We start from the raw sequence: 17,507 nt of genomic DNA, 5'->3' as shown, positions 1-17,507 counted from the left end.
CCCCAAAATCCAAGTTCAAATTATAATTTCGTATAGTTTTATTATGTTATTGGTATAGATATCCTTTAATTTATGTGGTAATTAGCTTTGTACCAATTAGTTTGAGGTTTGTTCTTAATTTCAACAATAAATCCATTGCTAGTAGATAAAGAGAAATCAAATACAGTGCGTATCCTCCTAAAGCTGTATCACCAGTAACGGGATGTACTCTCATCAAATCTAATCTAATGTAAATCATTGTCTCTCGTTTAGAAAAAATAAACGATGAAAGAAGCAATCATGTTTTTCCCTCTCAGAGAAATAAATGACAAGGTCTTTTGATTTATTGTTACTTTTATGTGTGCGTAATAGGGACACGAAACTGGACAGATCAGCCGAATTTCCAGCGATCAATGTTCAGAGGTGTCACCAGGACACACGCTCCATAAACAGAACATATACATGAAGTTATGCCCCCTTACTTCAATTCCTGGATCCGTCCCTGATCATTTCCTTTTTCGAGCGTGTCACAGCATATTTTTAAAAAACTAGATTACGCGCTGCTAGGTCTGTTTCTGCAGGTCGTGCACAACTAAGCAATGACGTAAAGAGCGTTTTATGCAACAAAATTAAATTAACCCGAGAGTAACTTTTAGAAAACATCAATTACCATTATTACTGTATCAATAATACGAGAGAGAGAGAGAGAGAGAGAGAGAGAGAGAGAGAGAATATCAACCATCATTACTGTATTACTCATAATAAAAGTTAAAAGCACTTTATTGTGTATATTACTTTTTTTTCTGTTTGAAATAATGCTGCAATCCATTTATTTTTTCAACAACGTTATCTTATCTTAAAAAGTATCTTAATACTGTGGTTAAAAATGGGATAACCAAATATCTTTACTGTTGTATACATAAAAGTATGAATGAAATGTGAGGTACTATGTAGGTACTAGATGTAAGATTGGTTGATTTTATCTTGCTTAACGTCTCGCTCGAGAATTTTTCACTCATATGGAGACGTCACCAAAACCGGTGAAGGGCTTCAAATTTAGGCCTATGCTCGGCGCTTACCGCCATTGAGCAGTGAGGGTTCAAATAGCGTGTCACACCTACTGCAATCTAATTAAAATTAGATGTTAGATCCGCTCGCGTACTCGCATATGCGAGTACACGAGTGGATCTAACATCTAATTTTAATTAGATTGCACCTACTGTGGCACGGGTCATCCGTTTTTAAGGTCATCTCCGATGACCCGTGACATTCAAGATTTTCATGATGTTTTAAAGCCTTTTAATTCCTTTGTAGTTCCAATTGCATTCCCCACTAGAATAAAAAGACAATCTACATGTACCTTATGATGTTGGATAAAATCGCTAGAAATGTAATCACTATCATAATATTTGTTACTGATTGTCTAAAAATAAAGGAATACATATATAAGAATTATCAAATAAAATGTATTACACGGGGCGATTTTTAGAATAGTAAAACCTTTTGATTGCAGCTTGGTCAATAAATGTAACGTAATAATTGTTTTGACGTCACAAATGGACAATAAACAAACGTCACAGTGCGCCAAAGATATCATGGAAACCCATGGGCTTCTGTTGGTGGCTGCAGCAAGCAAGTAAATTTTGTACCGCTATAATTGGCTTTAAAGAAATGGAACAGTCTAAATGGGCACACCTTCCAGATATTGTAATAATTGAGATTTACAAATACTTGAAAGATGAGGAAAAAGTAAACGCGGCGCTAACATGCCAGAACTGGGGGTGGTTGTATTATACTCCCTGTTTGTGGAGGACGAGGCATTTTGATGTTGGTGGATACCGGGTTCATTACAACGGTTTGAAGGCATGTCAGTTTGCTACCGTTCACGGTAGGCACGTTCAGAATTTATCCCTCAGTTGTAGTCACCCATCATACCACACTGCCAAAATTTTCCAAAGAACAATGGAGGAATTGCTGTTCAAAATGCGACAAGCAAAATTGGTTGAATTCGAGATGGAGAGATTGGAACTGGAAAGGTTCTGGAGATTTGAATCAGCAAGGGATCGACTGATTTCAAGTTTGGTAAGGTTTTTCCGATATCAAAGCCGAATACAAACGTTTGATATGACGTCGGCCAAGTTTCCATCCGTCGGCGGAATACGTGTATTGGAGATTCTTGGGAATCACTGTGGAGAAACTATAAAAGAGATGTATTTAGAAGACTTTTTCCATTCCCGTCTAGCAGTTTTTCAGGTGCCACGATACATAAATTGTTTAGCTTTGTTTAAAAGCTTGGAATTCTTGGCACTGAATTACAATTGTTTATCGGAAGAAGTCATTCTTCTTTTCGCCAAAACTTTACCCGGAATACTGGATATGATAAACATCAAGGTTTACCGACATGACCCAAGGTTTCATCGAATAAGTGGAAATGCATGGAGAGCACTTAAGAAAGCTTGTCCGAAGTTGATTGTTACATTCTGGTTCGAGAACGTCGGACTAATGAACGAAATCGTACCGCTTCTTTCAAAAGAAATTCCTGTTCGTGATTTCCACATCTGGACAGGTTACGATGATGATGCAGACTGGAGGCTGAATGACACAATACGTCATCTACATCAAACATACAAAGATTATTTAGGTAAGGAGAACTTTTTTTTACACCTGGTATTTCGCATAATTATGGAAATATCTGAAAAATTAAGAATATCTTTACAGCTCCAATTTCGCTCCTGGTAATGTTCACTCCAAATTCACGGTATTCTTTTTACTAAAAGATGTAGGTCAGATTATTTTCACTGAGGTGTAAATTTTGAAGAATTGTGTAAAAGTTACACTATTGGGATTTTTATGTCAATGCAATGTTTTTACCTACCAGATAAGGTATACCAGAAATACCAGATATTTATCGTAGTTAGCTAAAGCATTGCAACCATTGATACAATAATCGTTATATGATTGAATAATTCAAAACATTGAAACCGGCTAATAGTGCTTACAAAACGATACCTGGTCAAATATCTTTGTTAACAAGCAGTGTTTAACACCTAGTCTAAAGTACATGTAATAAGAGACATTTTCATCGGACGACCAAAATACCAATCCTATCCATTTAGGATTTTCCAATCCATTTCAGGTCAGATGTTGGGAAGATCAAACGCTACGAATATAATGTTCTATTTCCATTTGAATTTTTTTTGGCGGGGGAGGGGGGGGGGGGTTAGTTTGATGGATCTCAGCTAATCAGATAGCTCGGAATTATTGCGTGGACCCCCGCCACGCAGAAAATATATAAGCAAGGTTATACCAGATGCTATGGGGAGAAGTCAGTTTGCGCATACACAAGTTACGTTTTCACCGGAGCGGAACATTGCTCGGCCTTTTCTGTTTCTTCTCGACATGGCGGAAAAAGGTTGGTCGATGTTCCGATTGCACCGGAGCTTGATGATACGACCTATCCTAGGGTAGCACGTCACCGTTCATGCGCTTGTGCGTGGAGGGAGGGGGGGGGGGGACCATATGTTTATCGGATTCAGCCGTTTTTAAAAGAGAATAAAACAGAATTTAAAATGTTCGGTATGGTTTGTGAACAGCATTTTTTTTTTAAGTGTTCTTAATAGAAACGATACATGACAACATCTTCACTTTAAATACATGTCTATGGTCCACGTATTGCAGTTCTTTTTTTAAAGGACAGCAACTCGTTCTCTCGTATAAATAAAAGACTTGAATCCATTTTATGGAAGATTATCATAATACTGTAACGTATTTACATTAAATTCTGGGATCGTACCTGGTCAATTCCAGGGTTTGGGGTATTCAACAATAACTAATTTAAACTAATTGGTATGATTTTAGTGGACTGCCAAAATATACAAATATGTCCTAACCTTATCTAGGTTAATTATCATCAAACAGAGAATCACTATATCAATCAAAGGCAAGCAACGATAAACTGATAGTGCTAACTTAACAAAATGTAGAGCCCAGTCGCCCTCGGATTACCTCATATACTGTAGGACGCCTTATTCAGGACGGACAGTATATGTGGTAGCCCTTCAACCACTACACTCACTGTAGGATGCCTTTAATATTCAGGACGGACAATGAGTATAGCGGCCTGGACGACGGTCTGTTCAGCCAATGCGGACGACACCAAAAACGAACTATGGCTAGCCTCTTTACTGGAGGTCAACCTCTTCGTGGCAGGCCAGACTTCTGATGGCCTTCCAAATTCACTCTCTAACTGTAAGAACAGGCGAGGAATTGTTTACCATGAATACTTTATTAGTACACATACTCTCGTCCTCTCTACTTGGCTGGGTCTTCTATCAGAATGACACTGGCGACTGCGGAGGCTCGGTATTTATACAGAAATGAGATCACGTGATATAAAGTGACTAATTGAGAACTCCGCATGGTCGTACCTCAAATATCCGGAATCATTACAATACGATTATTCCATACTTTCCCCCATCTATGCACAGCGTGCTCTTTACGTGACAAAAGGTACAATGGGCCATGCCCTCCACCAAAGCGTGTTACATATTTTACATCAGCTTCGGATTATTTAATTCGGTCATAAATACAAAATATTTACAAATAAGACAGTAGGGGGCGAGTAGACATACAGATACAATTTTGCGGATATAAAATCAATGCATTTCAATATACATATATAACAACACGAGTAAATAATATGTCGCTGCAAGTACAGCAGTTCATAAATCACATAGAGATCGTAACTTTGTAGCCTGTTGTAAGAACATTCCTAAATTACTGAGTTCTTTTGTATTATGTGCACTAAGAACCTTTACTTTTGAAGACATTTAATTTCTTGTAATATTTTTTGTTGTTGATATATTTAATTCTTAAACCGTTATAAAAAGGACATTTTAAAATAAAATGAAATTCGTCTTTTAACTCATTGAGGTTACAAAATGTACAAATCCTATTACTTCTTGATATATCTACACCACTCTACTGCTCCGACATTGTAAATATAGGCAAAGCAAAAGGAACTGACAAGCAAATCCGCATGCGCTGTCGTACTAATACTCTACCTATCTATACCAGCTGGTACATCGTAAAGATTTTCTAATTTGACTCGAGCAGTGCACATCTCTGACAGTAATGCAAAGAAATGATATACATAAAATGTTGCAAAATGTCATTCATGAAAGGTGAAGATAACGAACAGTGATCAATCTCATAACTCCCATAAGCAATATAAAATAGATAGTTGGGCAAACACGGACCCCTGGACACACCAGAGGTGGGATCAGGTGCCTAGGAGGAGTAAGCATCCCCTGTCGACCGGTCACACCCACCGTGAGCCCTATATGCTCAAACGGACAATACAAATATCGAACATTGGCATATTATTCAAAATATTCGGACAATTTAGTAAAAAATCTAGACAACGGACAATACAAATATCGAACATTGGCATATTATTCAAAATATTCGGACAATTTAGTAAAAAATCTAGAGAATTGTTTTCTATACCATATTGCACATGCGTGCAAACATTTGCAATTAACATACCTAAAATGTGTATAAAAATTCATACATCATGATTTGCTGATAGAAAGAATTATTTAAAAAACAGGAATTAACACCAAATATTGGGTACAGTCAATGTTGTGCACGCAAAGAAATTACGCACCGAACGCGGCTAACAAACACAGGGGCTAAGCCCGTTTTGGGCCCGAACTCTGTGATACCAAACATGTAGAGATTGATTGATTGAATATTGTTTTTACGCCCCTCTCGAGAATATTTCACTCATATGGAGACGTCACCACTGCCGGTGAAGGGCTGCAAAATGTATGCCTATGCTCGGCGCTTATGGCCATTGAGCAGGGAGGGATCTTTATCGTGCCACACCTGCTGCGACACGGGACCTCGGTTTTTGCGGTCTCATCCGAAGGACCGCCCCATTTAGTCGCCTTTTACGACAAGCAAGGGGGTACTGAGGACCTATTCTAACCCGGATCCCCACGGGATTAAACATGTAGAGTTATATCTGAAAGATAAAATGGCGGATATCTTCGTTTAAACATCCGATATGTGTGTACATCAAATACATAAAAATTGAAAGAAAAACGTATATTACCACCAGATTCCGACAATTTAAATGTATTAAGAGGAGAATTGAGGCTATAAATGAAATCTTGCTATACTCAACAACACTACAGAGTCCAGTTTAAGAGTTAGTTTTTGTGATCTTCAACTTCAAGGCAGACTTTTTGAATATATGAATATCGAATTTGGGGTAGTCCAAAGACTTAAGCCAAATAAACTGAAAATTAGCAATAAATGTAGCTTCTTTTAGGCCCACGTATATCTTTGATAAATAGTGCTAAAGTAAAGGAGGATTGTTACAGATGTTCCCCATCTAACACCTGGTTCCATTTTATATAAGTCCCACTGAATCATTTGATAGACACTCATCTGACCTTTGTATGTACATGTATGGTAAAAAAAAAAAAAAAAACATATCGGAATAAACCAATGGAAATTTCAAAGCATATCTTACACACTATACTTAAAAAAGCCACAAATTTAGATTAAAATGCCAAATGCTTCAAACAATGTACCCTTATCGTCCAACCACTCATTGAATATGCGGATATCGTATCATAAAGAATAATAACAGGTGCAACAAGACATTGCAGTTCACATTCAATTCACAATGAAATAGGATTAGAAACTTTAGAAAAATGATGACGAAAAACACAAGTTAATACCGATGTATAAAATGATAAATGGACTGACACCAGAATACTTGAAGTCTATTATCCCTCCCCCATCCCACAACCTACATACAATACTATAAATTCACATTATCATGTAAATAGAACAACTTATTTATTCCATCCACCATACACCTTTTGAATACCCTCCCAAACATTATAATTTAAGAAGCCAATACTCTTTCAACATTTAAAACACTAATTTCTCCCAAAAATGCCATCCTTAAATATTATCTCATAGGTTCCAGATGAGGCAAAGTCCTTCATTCCTATGTTATCTTAAATCCGATCCTGTTGGTACACGTGGAGCTATTCCTCTGTAATCTTAAATCCGATCCTTTTGGTACATATGGAGCTATTCCTCTGTAATCTTAAATCCGATCCTTTTGGTACATGTACATGCGGAGCAGTAGTCCGATCCTTTTGGTACATGCGGAGCAGTAGAATCTAATCTTAAATCCGATCCTTTTGGTGCATGTGGAGCTATTCCTCTGTAATCTTAAATCCTACCCTTTTGGTACATGTACATGCGGAGCAATAGAATCTAATCTTAAATCCGACCCTTTTGGTACATGTGGAGCTATTCCTTTGTAATCTTAAATCCGATCCTTTTGATACATGTGGAGCTATTCCTCTGTAATCTTAAATTCGATCCTTTTGGTACATGCGGAGCAGTAGAATCTAATCTTAAATCCGATCCTTTTGGTACATGCGGAGCAGTAGAATCTAATCTTAAATCCGACCCTTTTGGTACATGTGGAGCTATTCCTTTGTAATCTTAAAAAGGAACGTAGGGTATAAAAAAATATTTTCACATTTCCAATACTAAATATTTAGTAATTAAGTCCACTGGTTATTTCCATTTGATTTTAATCTGTTGTGTAGAAATCGGCTATTAAATATAGCTACACATCATCTGCTGGAGGCTGCCATTTTGCAAGATAAAGTTATCGCTCTTTAAGATATTTCCCACAATCCCATCTGTTTATGACGTATACCGGGCAATTGCCTCTCAGTGAAAGCATCTGATCATGTCTGACTGCAAAGGATATCAATATGAGCATGATTATAATGAAGAGGAATTATTAGCAGCTTCAAATGAAAACACTAGTGCATTGGGATAAATTGATGAAAACGACACTCTTAATTCTTAAACTTTTAATTTTGTATTCTTTATACAGGATTGTTCATTATCTTCACTTCTTCATTCTTCACTTGAACATTCCTTAGCACATATGATGGACAATGACTGGGCAATTCTATCTGTATATGTTGCACAAAGTTGATTTATTCTTCAATATGGATTGAGAGTGGGATATTTTTGTCACTATTCATGTCTTCATTGAGCTGAAAATATAAAAATGGAATCAAACCATTACTTTATAACTTTAGTAATGAATTTTCATGAAAGTGCATGTACATGTACATGTATTTCACACAACAAAGAGTTTATTTTTCATAGTAGTTTTCTCTCTTTCTGATTTATTAGTACATCTGTTTACAAGAGAATCTTACAATGTGCACCTGTATACAGCACAAATCAGTTGATTATCACTACACCCCTGGAGTAATTGCCACGTAAATGTCAAGACTTGAAAGATTAGCTGCACAGGGGGAATTAAAATGACCTTGGTTGTAAAACTTTGTTAATCATTTAATAGAGAAGTGCATCAAATTACCTGTTTCCTTAGATGCTGATAGTCCAGGTCGGTCAATAGGTTCTGCATATGAGTTTTCAAAAGAAAATGGATTAGCTGAAAAATAATGACTAATTAATTATATATACTTACTTCATATATACTATACTTCATTTGTTTACTTGTACATTTTCAATTTCTTTAAAAACAATAGTATAATACAAAATGTGCTAGTGCTGTGATGATTTTTGAAAGTATTACATGTATCCTGCTTTTCCTCATCTTTTTGAGCTATTTTCTCTTATTTTCTTAGGCTTGCTGCCATAAAATAATTTAGTTACTGCATCTTCTTTTTAATAGGTTTTGGTGTGTATCCCAATATCTTAACTTAAATAGATATTAATTTAACTTTGAATATTTAAAAAGCAGTGTTTACCCATCCCTTCATATTTAGCCTGTACAAAATGTTCAATGGATAAGGATAGATTAAATTAGAAAATTATTATATAAGTAAAAGTTTGTTGTAAATAAACTCTGGTTATACACATTAAGAATTATTAGTATTTACTGAGTAAAAAGCAAATATAACTGGTACTTACCCTGATATCCTCTTTAAAAGACTCTTTCTCAAAATGCCGTTCAAAAACAAAAGGTTCATTTCCAAGGTTATGTATCCAATTATTGCACAATGTTCATAGTTTTGGGGGGAGATCAGGGATGCTAAAAGGTAGATACATGTATTCCTTTTCCTTTGACGACAGTGCAAAATTTCGCTTGAACTCCCGACATTTAGATTATAGATACTCTGTAACCCATTTAGTGCTATAGGCACAGCAGTTGTAATGAATTGCTGCATACACGTCATCAGCCGCCATGATAAGAGATTCTCCCATTCAGCTCAGTTTTCAGTGTAAATGACAGATTAAATCTTGTTATCAGCAGCAATTATTTTTTCTGTGCTAGATTTTGTTGTCTGCATGGTACCAGTTTTCACATATCAAAATTTGATTTTTGACCCTACGTTCCCTTTAAATCTGATCCTTTTGGTACATGCGGAGCTATTCCTCTGTAATCTTAAATCCGATGTTGATATTTTCATCCATTTTTTAAAAGGAAGTAAGCCATTATGACGATGTAGGGTACCTCCTTAAATTCTTTATTAAAAAAAAAAAATCTTCAAACAAACTTTAGCAAGACCATGTTAGTCATATTGATATTAAAACATCCCTATGCTGTGTGAATTTAAGTTTGGTAAAATCATAACCCCGTGGGGCTAGATTGGGGTCAAAATTTTGACTAAATGAATTTGAAAGTTTTCAATTTCAAAATGTTGTTGTACATATCCTCCACTTTTCATCCATATCAAATTTCTCTGGTGTAGCATACCTCCTTAAAGATTTTTTTCACTATATTCTTGTACATGCATGATATAAAATTTGATCCCTAATTTTAGTCCAAGGGTTGATGAATTAAAAAAGAAGATGAATTCCTATTTATTCTCATGTAAAACTTTGAAGTCCAACCATTTTCAAATATGAATCTGTACTCTACTGGAATGCCTGCAAATTGATATGACTAATCAAAGCTAGTGGGTTTTGATAAGAAAATTTTCGAAGATTGCATATTATATGAAGTCAAATTTTGATCCCCTATTGAGACACAACTCCCCCTCTGCCATGATTTGATGAAATTTCAATCTGCAGTACCCGAAGATGCTTGCATATTACAATGACTACTGCCTGTCATGAGATGAATTTTAGAAACTTCCTAATACATAGCCATGTAAAAATTTTATCCCCTATTGTTGCCCAAACCTGAATAAGCTAGAATCTGCACTACCTGTGGATGCCATCAATATGACTAATTATGGCATTGTTGCTCTAAAGAAAAGATTTTTAAAGTAATATGAATATATCAAATATATTCCAATATAAAACTTTGTTCCCCTATTGTGACTCCCTTGGGGCCATGTTTTGTACATGATTTAATCTACATGAACTAACAATGCTTCCATGGCCCCGATGGTCTTGAGAAGATTTTTACATGATCAAAGATATTTCCCCATGTAACACTAATTTTGAATCTCCACTCAATAATGAAACTTTCATATAAATTTGTGTCTTTTCTAGTCTAGTGTTTTTTAAAAAGATGCAACCATATTTTCACTATTTCTTAGTTATCTCCTCGTTGAAAAGGGTTTGACCCTTCAATTGAACAATTTTGAATCCCCTTCACCCGAGGATGCTTTATGGCAAGTTGGTCGATATTGGTCCTGTGGTTCAGTGACAGGCCCTTTTCACAAAGTCTTATACACTATAATTCTTCACTCATATATTTCTGAATGAGCAAAACCTAAGTTATACATTATTGATAAAACTTATGTTCTTACTCAGTACATAGTGACACTCATTTGAGACGAATTCTTAAAACTTATTTAGTAATTTTTTTTGGTGAAAATGGCCACTGGAGAAGAACTAAAAAACTAGGGCACCGCTAAACCAGTACATGATACGCCTGCACACATTATTGACCCAGGAATTTGAACAAGTAAGAAAGGAATATCCACAAAAGGATTTCGTAGGAGTTGCAATAGCAATGTATTTTGCATTAAACAAACCTAAGTCCAAGGGCCCTAACTCCTTCAAAAATAGTAGTGCAGCATTCCCCTTGTAATATGCAAATTTCCACATTGTGATCTTTCTTTGTACCAAGTTTCATCAAAATCCCCCAAAAGGATTTAGGAGGAGTTGCAAAGACAAAGTTAAAGGGACAGACAGACGATAGCGGTAAAGCATAATATGACTGCATTTTTTATGCGGGTGTATAAAAACGCTTAAAGTTTACAAATGGACACTGGTGAGATAAAAAATAGTTTTTAGTGTAGGAAAACATTGGTGTAGTTTGTGAAAACATTTGAAGTTGCACAAACTATATGATATTTAAGAAATTTGAAAATGCACGAGGGCATGAATTACAAAACTTTATGCCAACATACTTCTGTCTTCATGAAGCAAAAAATGAAATTCATTTTTCATATCATCTTCACAAGTCAAGGGTTGACTTGTGAAGATGTTTCCATATTTACATTTTTACTTTCATTTCTGTTGGAATTCCCAGCTGTTAACATAGACAAAGTATATTCATCAAGATTGACTGTATATGCACATTCACATCTGCATAACATTCACTAGGAAATGGTTTTATCATACAACAGTACTTTTCCCAGGTTCATAACACGGGTTCGGAAAAACAATATGAACTCATAGCACAGGTTCATAATTATGCAAATTAATTAGGTCAATGATTCATGCGCCACATAAACAAAACAACATATGTCATCCTTTGAAATTGTTAACATTGATGCTAAAAGACCTATTTTTGTGAATTTTGTGTCTTTTATGAAGTGAAAATAATTTTCAGTTTCTTCAAACCGTGATGTTGTGACGAAATCACAATCGAATTGAAAGCAAAAAATTTCTGTGACATTTGAGTTGTGAAATAGACAGTAAATCAAATTGTGCGTTTAATGATAGTTGTGTGATAAACACACGTAGAATATGAAATGAGTTATCGGATTTGAATATTTCCCTCGCCAAGGCTCGGTAAATATCAAATCCAGTAACTCATTCCATAAATTTTATATGCCATAAGCACTCGTCCAAGATCATCTATATCATTATAATTGGAAAAGTAAATATATTGATGCCACCTGATTGGCCATGTTGACTTGACATTACAACATATTTGTTTACAATAAAGATTTATTTGACAAAGAGTGAATTTTGATCTCCTTTAATTCTTTGAATATTTAAAATTATTTCTTGATGAAATGTTTATTTCCCCCTTTCCATGACTAAAATTATTCAGACATCACCCATTTCTACAATTTTTCTTCACAATCTTTTAAATGATTGACATTTGTTTATTTGTGAGGTAAAATTTCTTTCCTTCTAGAATCTGTATCATTGGAGCTTGACAATACCCATGAAATGGTGGATGAAGAAATTCTTCTGCTGGTGAAAACGTGTAAACATCTAAGGGAGTTCACTCTTAATGCAGTGATCCAAGTGTCCACCATTCAAAAAATCATGGAGCTCCAGCAAGAACGTAAAATTGGTAGGAATTTACTTCTCAAATATGTTCTAATTTACAATTACCATGTATTGGGTAAAAGAAAAGAAATGTAATAAACCCATTTCTAAATAGAGAACATTTGTTGTCTGACATTTATAGCTATAAACAGAGACATATATATAAATGAATGGTCTATCAGTTGTACATGTATGACAGAAAACTATGTACTTTTACAGGTGGTCTTCACAAACAATTTGCAAATACTGTAATTTTTCAGATTTAAAAACACTCAGAGTTACTGCTTGTGCCTTAACAGAGCAAGAATGGTCACAGCTCTCTGAAGTCAAAGAAAATTACAGCACAATGATAGAGGAAAGAGGCCTAGATTTCAGATTCACTACAGATTTAATAATTGATATTTCTTGAAAATAAAACATAGCAAAAACTCAAACATGTTTGTCTTAATATTACCTCAATCAAATTTTTGATTAATCAGTTTCAATAACCCCTTCCCTTATGAATATGCATATTTAAGAACTTTTACATACATCATCATTAATATTGCACATATAAAAATGATTATTATCATCATTTTAGCTGAAGTAGGTGTGTAATTTAAAAAAAAAAGTATGTTTTTGAAATAACACGCTCTACAACATACTGATGGGAAATATGAATATGTTTGCAATGATTTTTGAGTGCTGGATAAAAACAGTACTCTATTACACATACATTTTATCCCAAACAAACTCTATTTCAAGTAGGACCACTTTGATGAAGTGAATCAGTGAAATCTCCACCTCCCATAAGTTGTCATCAATATAGATCAATCACCACTCCATCTTGGAGTACACAACCAGTAATCACGTTAATAAAGCTATGTCTCCGAGGAAAAGCACTCTTCTGAAAGTGATTTAATCTCAGAAAAAAATCCTGTTTTTATTCATACAACACATGTCTGACAGGGTGCTTTTCTATCCTTTGTTTTGATTGGATGTTACTCTTGTGTTCATTCTGTTGGTCACTCCATGACTTAGTGGATGCCTGGTCACACCAGCTTGACTTCCATTTTGCTGGAGATTGTACACAGTTTTAAAGCTCGTAGAACCTGAAATATAAAGAAAGTTTGAAGATGCTATGTGTGAAACACTATGCCCCCAGTGGTTATGGAAAAGATTTTCAAAAGACACCACAGCATTTTCAACATCTTGCTATTTTCGGCCCTTCATTTTAACAAATTTTCCTGTTTACTCAATAATAATTTATGTCAAGTTTGGTTGAAATTCATTTACTGATTCTGGAAAAGAACATTTTCAAAGGCCACCACCATGTTTTTACTATTTTGCTATTAAATCCCCTTGAAATGGGGTGTGGTTCATCATCTGAACAAACTTGAATCCCCATTTCAATGATACTTGGTGCCAAGTTTTGGTTGAAATTGGTTCAGTGGTTCTGGAGAAGAATATTTTCCAAAAACATCACCATACTTTACTGTTTTGCAGTTATTTCCTCTTGGAAAGGAACATGATGCTCCATTGAACAAACTTGCATTTTCTTTACTCAAGGATATTTCGTTCCAAGTTTAGTTGAAATTTTGAAATTGGCTTAGTATTTCTGGAGAATAATATTTTCCAAAGACATCACCATATTTTTACTTTTTTGAAATTATCTCACCTTGGGAAGGAGCATGATCCTTCAATTGAATAAACTTGAAACCCCTTTACCCAAGAATATTTAGTGCTAAGTTTGGTTTCCCTTTTATATTCCTAAGTAAAACTTTGCACCCCTCATTGATCATTGATCTGAGGATCACAGTTTGAACAACCTTGAATTTAAACTGTATAAAGAAGCTTTCTTGTTAATATTGGCATTTCTGGTGCAGTGATTCTTGAGAAGAATTTTTTTAAAAGACACACATCCCATTTTCATAATTTTTAGGTCACCTGAGTCACTCAGGTGACCTATTGCAATTTGTCTGCATCTGTCACGCATTAACAGTTGAACATCTTTAACTTCTTTTAAATGTTTACAATGACAGACAATGACAATGACTTTTGGCGTTTAAATTACACAAAATAGGTACCGTCTATTCAAGAAATGCTTATACAAGAGGCCCATGGGCCACATCACCCACCTGAGTCACAGTGGCTCATATTTAAAGATTTTCCCTATATATTTGCATGTAAAACTTTAATCCTTTAAACCCCAACCTAACCCCAAGGTCCATGATTTTTACAAATTTGAATCTGCATTATGTCAGGAAGCTTTCTTGTAAATGCCAACTTCTTTTGCCAAATGGTTCCTCATCAGAAGATTTTTCCTATATATTTGTATGTAAAACTTTGATCCCCTAATGTCTCCCGGGGGCCATGATTTTAACAAACTTGAATCTGCGCTATGTCAGGAAGCTTTCAAGTAAATTTTAGCTCTTCTGGCCCAGTGGTTCTTGAGAAGATTTTTAAAGAATTTGCCTATTTATTCCCATGTAAAACTTTGATCCCCTATTGTGGCCCCATCCTACCCCCTGGGGTCATCATTTTAACAAAACTGAATCTGCACTATGTAAGACAGCTTTAAGGTAAATGTCAGCTCTTCTGGTTCAGTGGTTCTTGAGAAGATTTTTAACTGACCCCAACCTATTTTTGCATTTTTTGAATTATCTCCCTTTTGAAAGGGGCATGGCCCTCCATTTGGACAAACTTGAAAGTCCTTCACCCAAGGCATCATCGGATACCCACAGCTGATCTCGTCTTCTACTCCTCACGTGATGAGTAGAAGACGAGATCTGCCGTGGGTATCCGACGATGCACCCAAGGATGCTTTTTGCCAAGTTTAATTGAAATTGGCCCAATGGTTCTGGAGAAAAGTTTACAGACAGACAACGGACAACAGGCGATCAGGAAAGCTCATTTGAGCTTTCAGCTTAGGTGAGCTAAAAAATGACTAAGATCAACTACATGTAAATTTTTTGAAAAATGTCTGATCACTTTAAAAAAGGCACATGCACATCTTCAATGTATCCATAACAAATGTACAAAGTTTGAAAAATGTACATCAAGTTAGAGGCGTGAGAGTTAATATAATAGGGACGAACGCCCGCAAACCCTCCCTCCCGCCCGCCTTTCACCATTTTATAAGACATTTGCACGTTGTGCAATACGGCTAAAAATGCAATGGACCAGACCTGGATTTAAACCCAGGCCCCCTGAATCTCTAGTTAAGTGCTCTCCAACTGAGCAAACTGGCCACTGGCGATCAATCCCATCTGACCACCACATTCCTCCCTCCTTGAATATCTTCACACCTTGAAGACATCAATCTAGGTTCTTTCTCCAAGGCAGGCATTTTCACCTGTCTATGGTCCCAAATATAACAAGGAGAAAATGCAACAGACCAGACTGGGATTCAAATCCAGGCCCCCTGAACTCCATTGAGATGTTCTACCAACTGAACTATCTGACCATAGAACCCATCTGACTGCCACACAAGCAATGACAGCTGATGTGAAAATAAAGAAAAGATTGACTGTTCAAAAGTAACCTATTCATTAAGATAAATGTGCCAGTTGAGTGTTCACAGTTTTATCAAAGTAAAACAATTCCCATGTGAGTATATTCTTCAGACTTTTGGTCAATCAAATAAAGTCTGCAATATTGTCCTCATCAGATTTCTTCAAATGTGTAGTAATTCTTCATAGCTCATCTACATAAATCACTCATGGCAATACACGTTGCTACTTATTAATGTAATGTCAAAATAACTGAAAATCAGGAACTTAAGTCCCAATGTAAATAATCACTTTTACAGTACATGTTTATCATTACATCTATAAAATGCTTTGTCAGAAATAAACCATCGTCTATATGGATATACACATTGTGAATGTAGTTGACCTTTAATTTGACATAAAAGCCTTAAACACAAATCAATTGTAATCACACTTTAAAGCATTTAATAGTGGCATGTTGAAAATCGACTTGAAATTTTTAGTTTTTTAAAATGTAAACACATGTACAGGATATAACGTATATGAGAACAATATATAGATTGATCTCACAATTTGTACCTTTTATAACTTACTTCAATATATGCATCACCACATATACCGGTACAGCTTACCAGTGACAGTAAACAATAAAAAGGCTCAGTGTCAGACCATACCTTCAGCTTCGTTTCTCCTGTAGCCCCTGCTACCTTTAAACCCATCTTGTACATTTCAGAAGGTCCTACAGGATTGCTGCAAGTAGATCAAATCAAAAGATCTATGGACCATCATGCTCACATGAAACACTTTTGTAGTGCCAGATTGCATTTTTATTTTATCATATCTATCTAGTTTTTATTTCCATGTAAAATATTCTGTCATTCTGAAGAAAGTACAGGTCGTCCCGGAAATTGGACAATTTCATATTCATGTTGCTGCTCTTCAATCAAATTAGTAACTCAGGATTTCTGTCATCATTCAGTGAGTGTGTTTGTATCTAGAGGACAAAGTAAAAGGAAGGAGGAGGCTTCAATGAAGTTGAAAAGGTTGAGGAATTCTAATATCAGATGTCCGTGTTCATATTTAACTAGTTAATATTGATACTATGTATGAATTTGTCATTGCAAAAATATTGAGCCAGATTTCATTTCTGAGCCATTGATACATTCACACCCCTGCCACATCTTTTTCATGATTAATGAGCTGACATCTACGAACTTTGACCCCTGAAAAACTTTATCGGAAACTGATGCTATTTTGCTTTGGTACAGTGTATGTTTATATAAAATAGAAATACTATATAAATATATATATACATATAAAAAAGAATACTACCTATTTTCTTCCTCCTTAAAATGTCTCCATAGTATGCGATAAGTCTGAAAGTAGAAAATCAACAATACAGATAAAATGTATTATATAAAACACAATGGATTATTGAAATTAGAAGATCATATAGCCCATCGCAGCTGAAAGTGGGCTTGGAAATGAATGATGATAGTAACGTAAAACTTTCGTTACTATAATCCTCGCTGTTTTTTCAACGACGAATTTTCTGTTCATATGAGCCGTATA

At 35.3% G+C, this 17,507-nt stretch overlaps 2 protein-coding genes across 7 annotated transcripts in view; one reads left to right on the top strand and one right to left on the bottom strand.

The window, feature by feature from the left end:
* Positions 1–1,438: 1,438 nt before the first annotated feature.
* Positions 1,439–12,874, top strand: LOC125664653 (F-box only protein 39-like). The gene is made up of 3 exons (XM_048897496.2): positions 1,439–2,620; positions 12,329–12,490; positions 12,726–12,874. Exons 1-3 carry the CDS (start codon positions 1,585–1,587, stop codon positions 12,872–12,874), a joined length of 1,347 nt encoding a protein of 448 aa, XP_048753453.1. The 5' UTR covers positions 1,439–1,584.
* The window catches only part of LOC125664668 (spindle and kinetochore-associated protein 2-like), a 30,838-nt gene continuing 25,813 nt past the window's right edge, over positions 12,483–17,507 (bottom strand). For 5 of the 6 annotated variants that reach the window (XM_056154336.1, XM_056154361.1, XM_048897524.2 and 2 more), the window contains exons 7-9: positions 17,268–17,311; positions 16,610–16,685; positions 12,483–13,556 (exon numbers count right to left, since the gene is read on the bottom strand). In XM_056154336.1, coding sequence (XP_056010311.1) covers positions 13,497–13,556; positions 16,610–16,685; positions 17,268–17,311 — 180 coding nt within the window. In that variant the 3' untranslated portion in view covers positions 12,483–13,496. Of the gene's footprint in view, positions 16,686–17,267; positions 17,312–17,507 lie in introns of all 6 variants that reach the window. The other variant, XM_056154329.1, reaches the window with a different exon arrangement.

Source organism: Ostrea edulis, chromosome 1, assembly GCF_947568905.1.
Source record: "Ostrea edulis chromosome 1, xbOstEdul1.1, whole genome shotgun sequence".
NCBI classification, from domain to species: domain Eukaryota; kingdom Metazoa; phylum Mollusca; class Bivalvia; order Ostreida; family Ostreidae; genus Ostrea; species Ostrea edulis.
The sequence above is the reverse complement of the archived record's forward strand: the minus strand, read 5'-3'. Positions and strand labels throughout refer to the sequence as shown.

What these genes read in the sequence shown, in the direction of transcription:
- LOC125664653 (XM_048897496.2), top strand. Translation starts at nt 1,585, where the DNA reads ATGGGCTTCTGTTGGTGGCTGCAGCAAGCAAGTAAATTTTGTACCGCT. An exon ending in AACATACAAAGATTATTTAG is followed by an intron (nt 2,621 to 12,328) that starts GTAAGGAGAACT and finishes CTTTCCTTCTAG; the next exon opens with AATCTGTATCATTGGAGCTT. An exon ending in CCAGCAAGAACGTAAAATTG is followed by an intron (nt 12,491 to 12,725) that starts GTAGGAATTTAC and finishes GTAATTTTTCAG; the next exon opens with ATTTAAAAACACTCAGAGTT.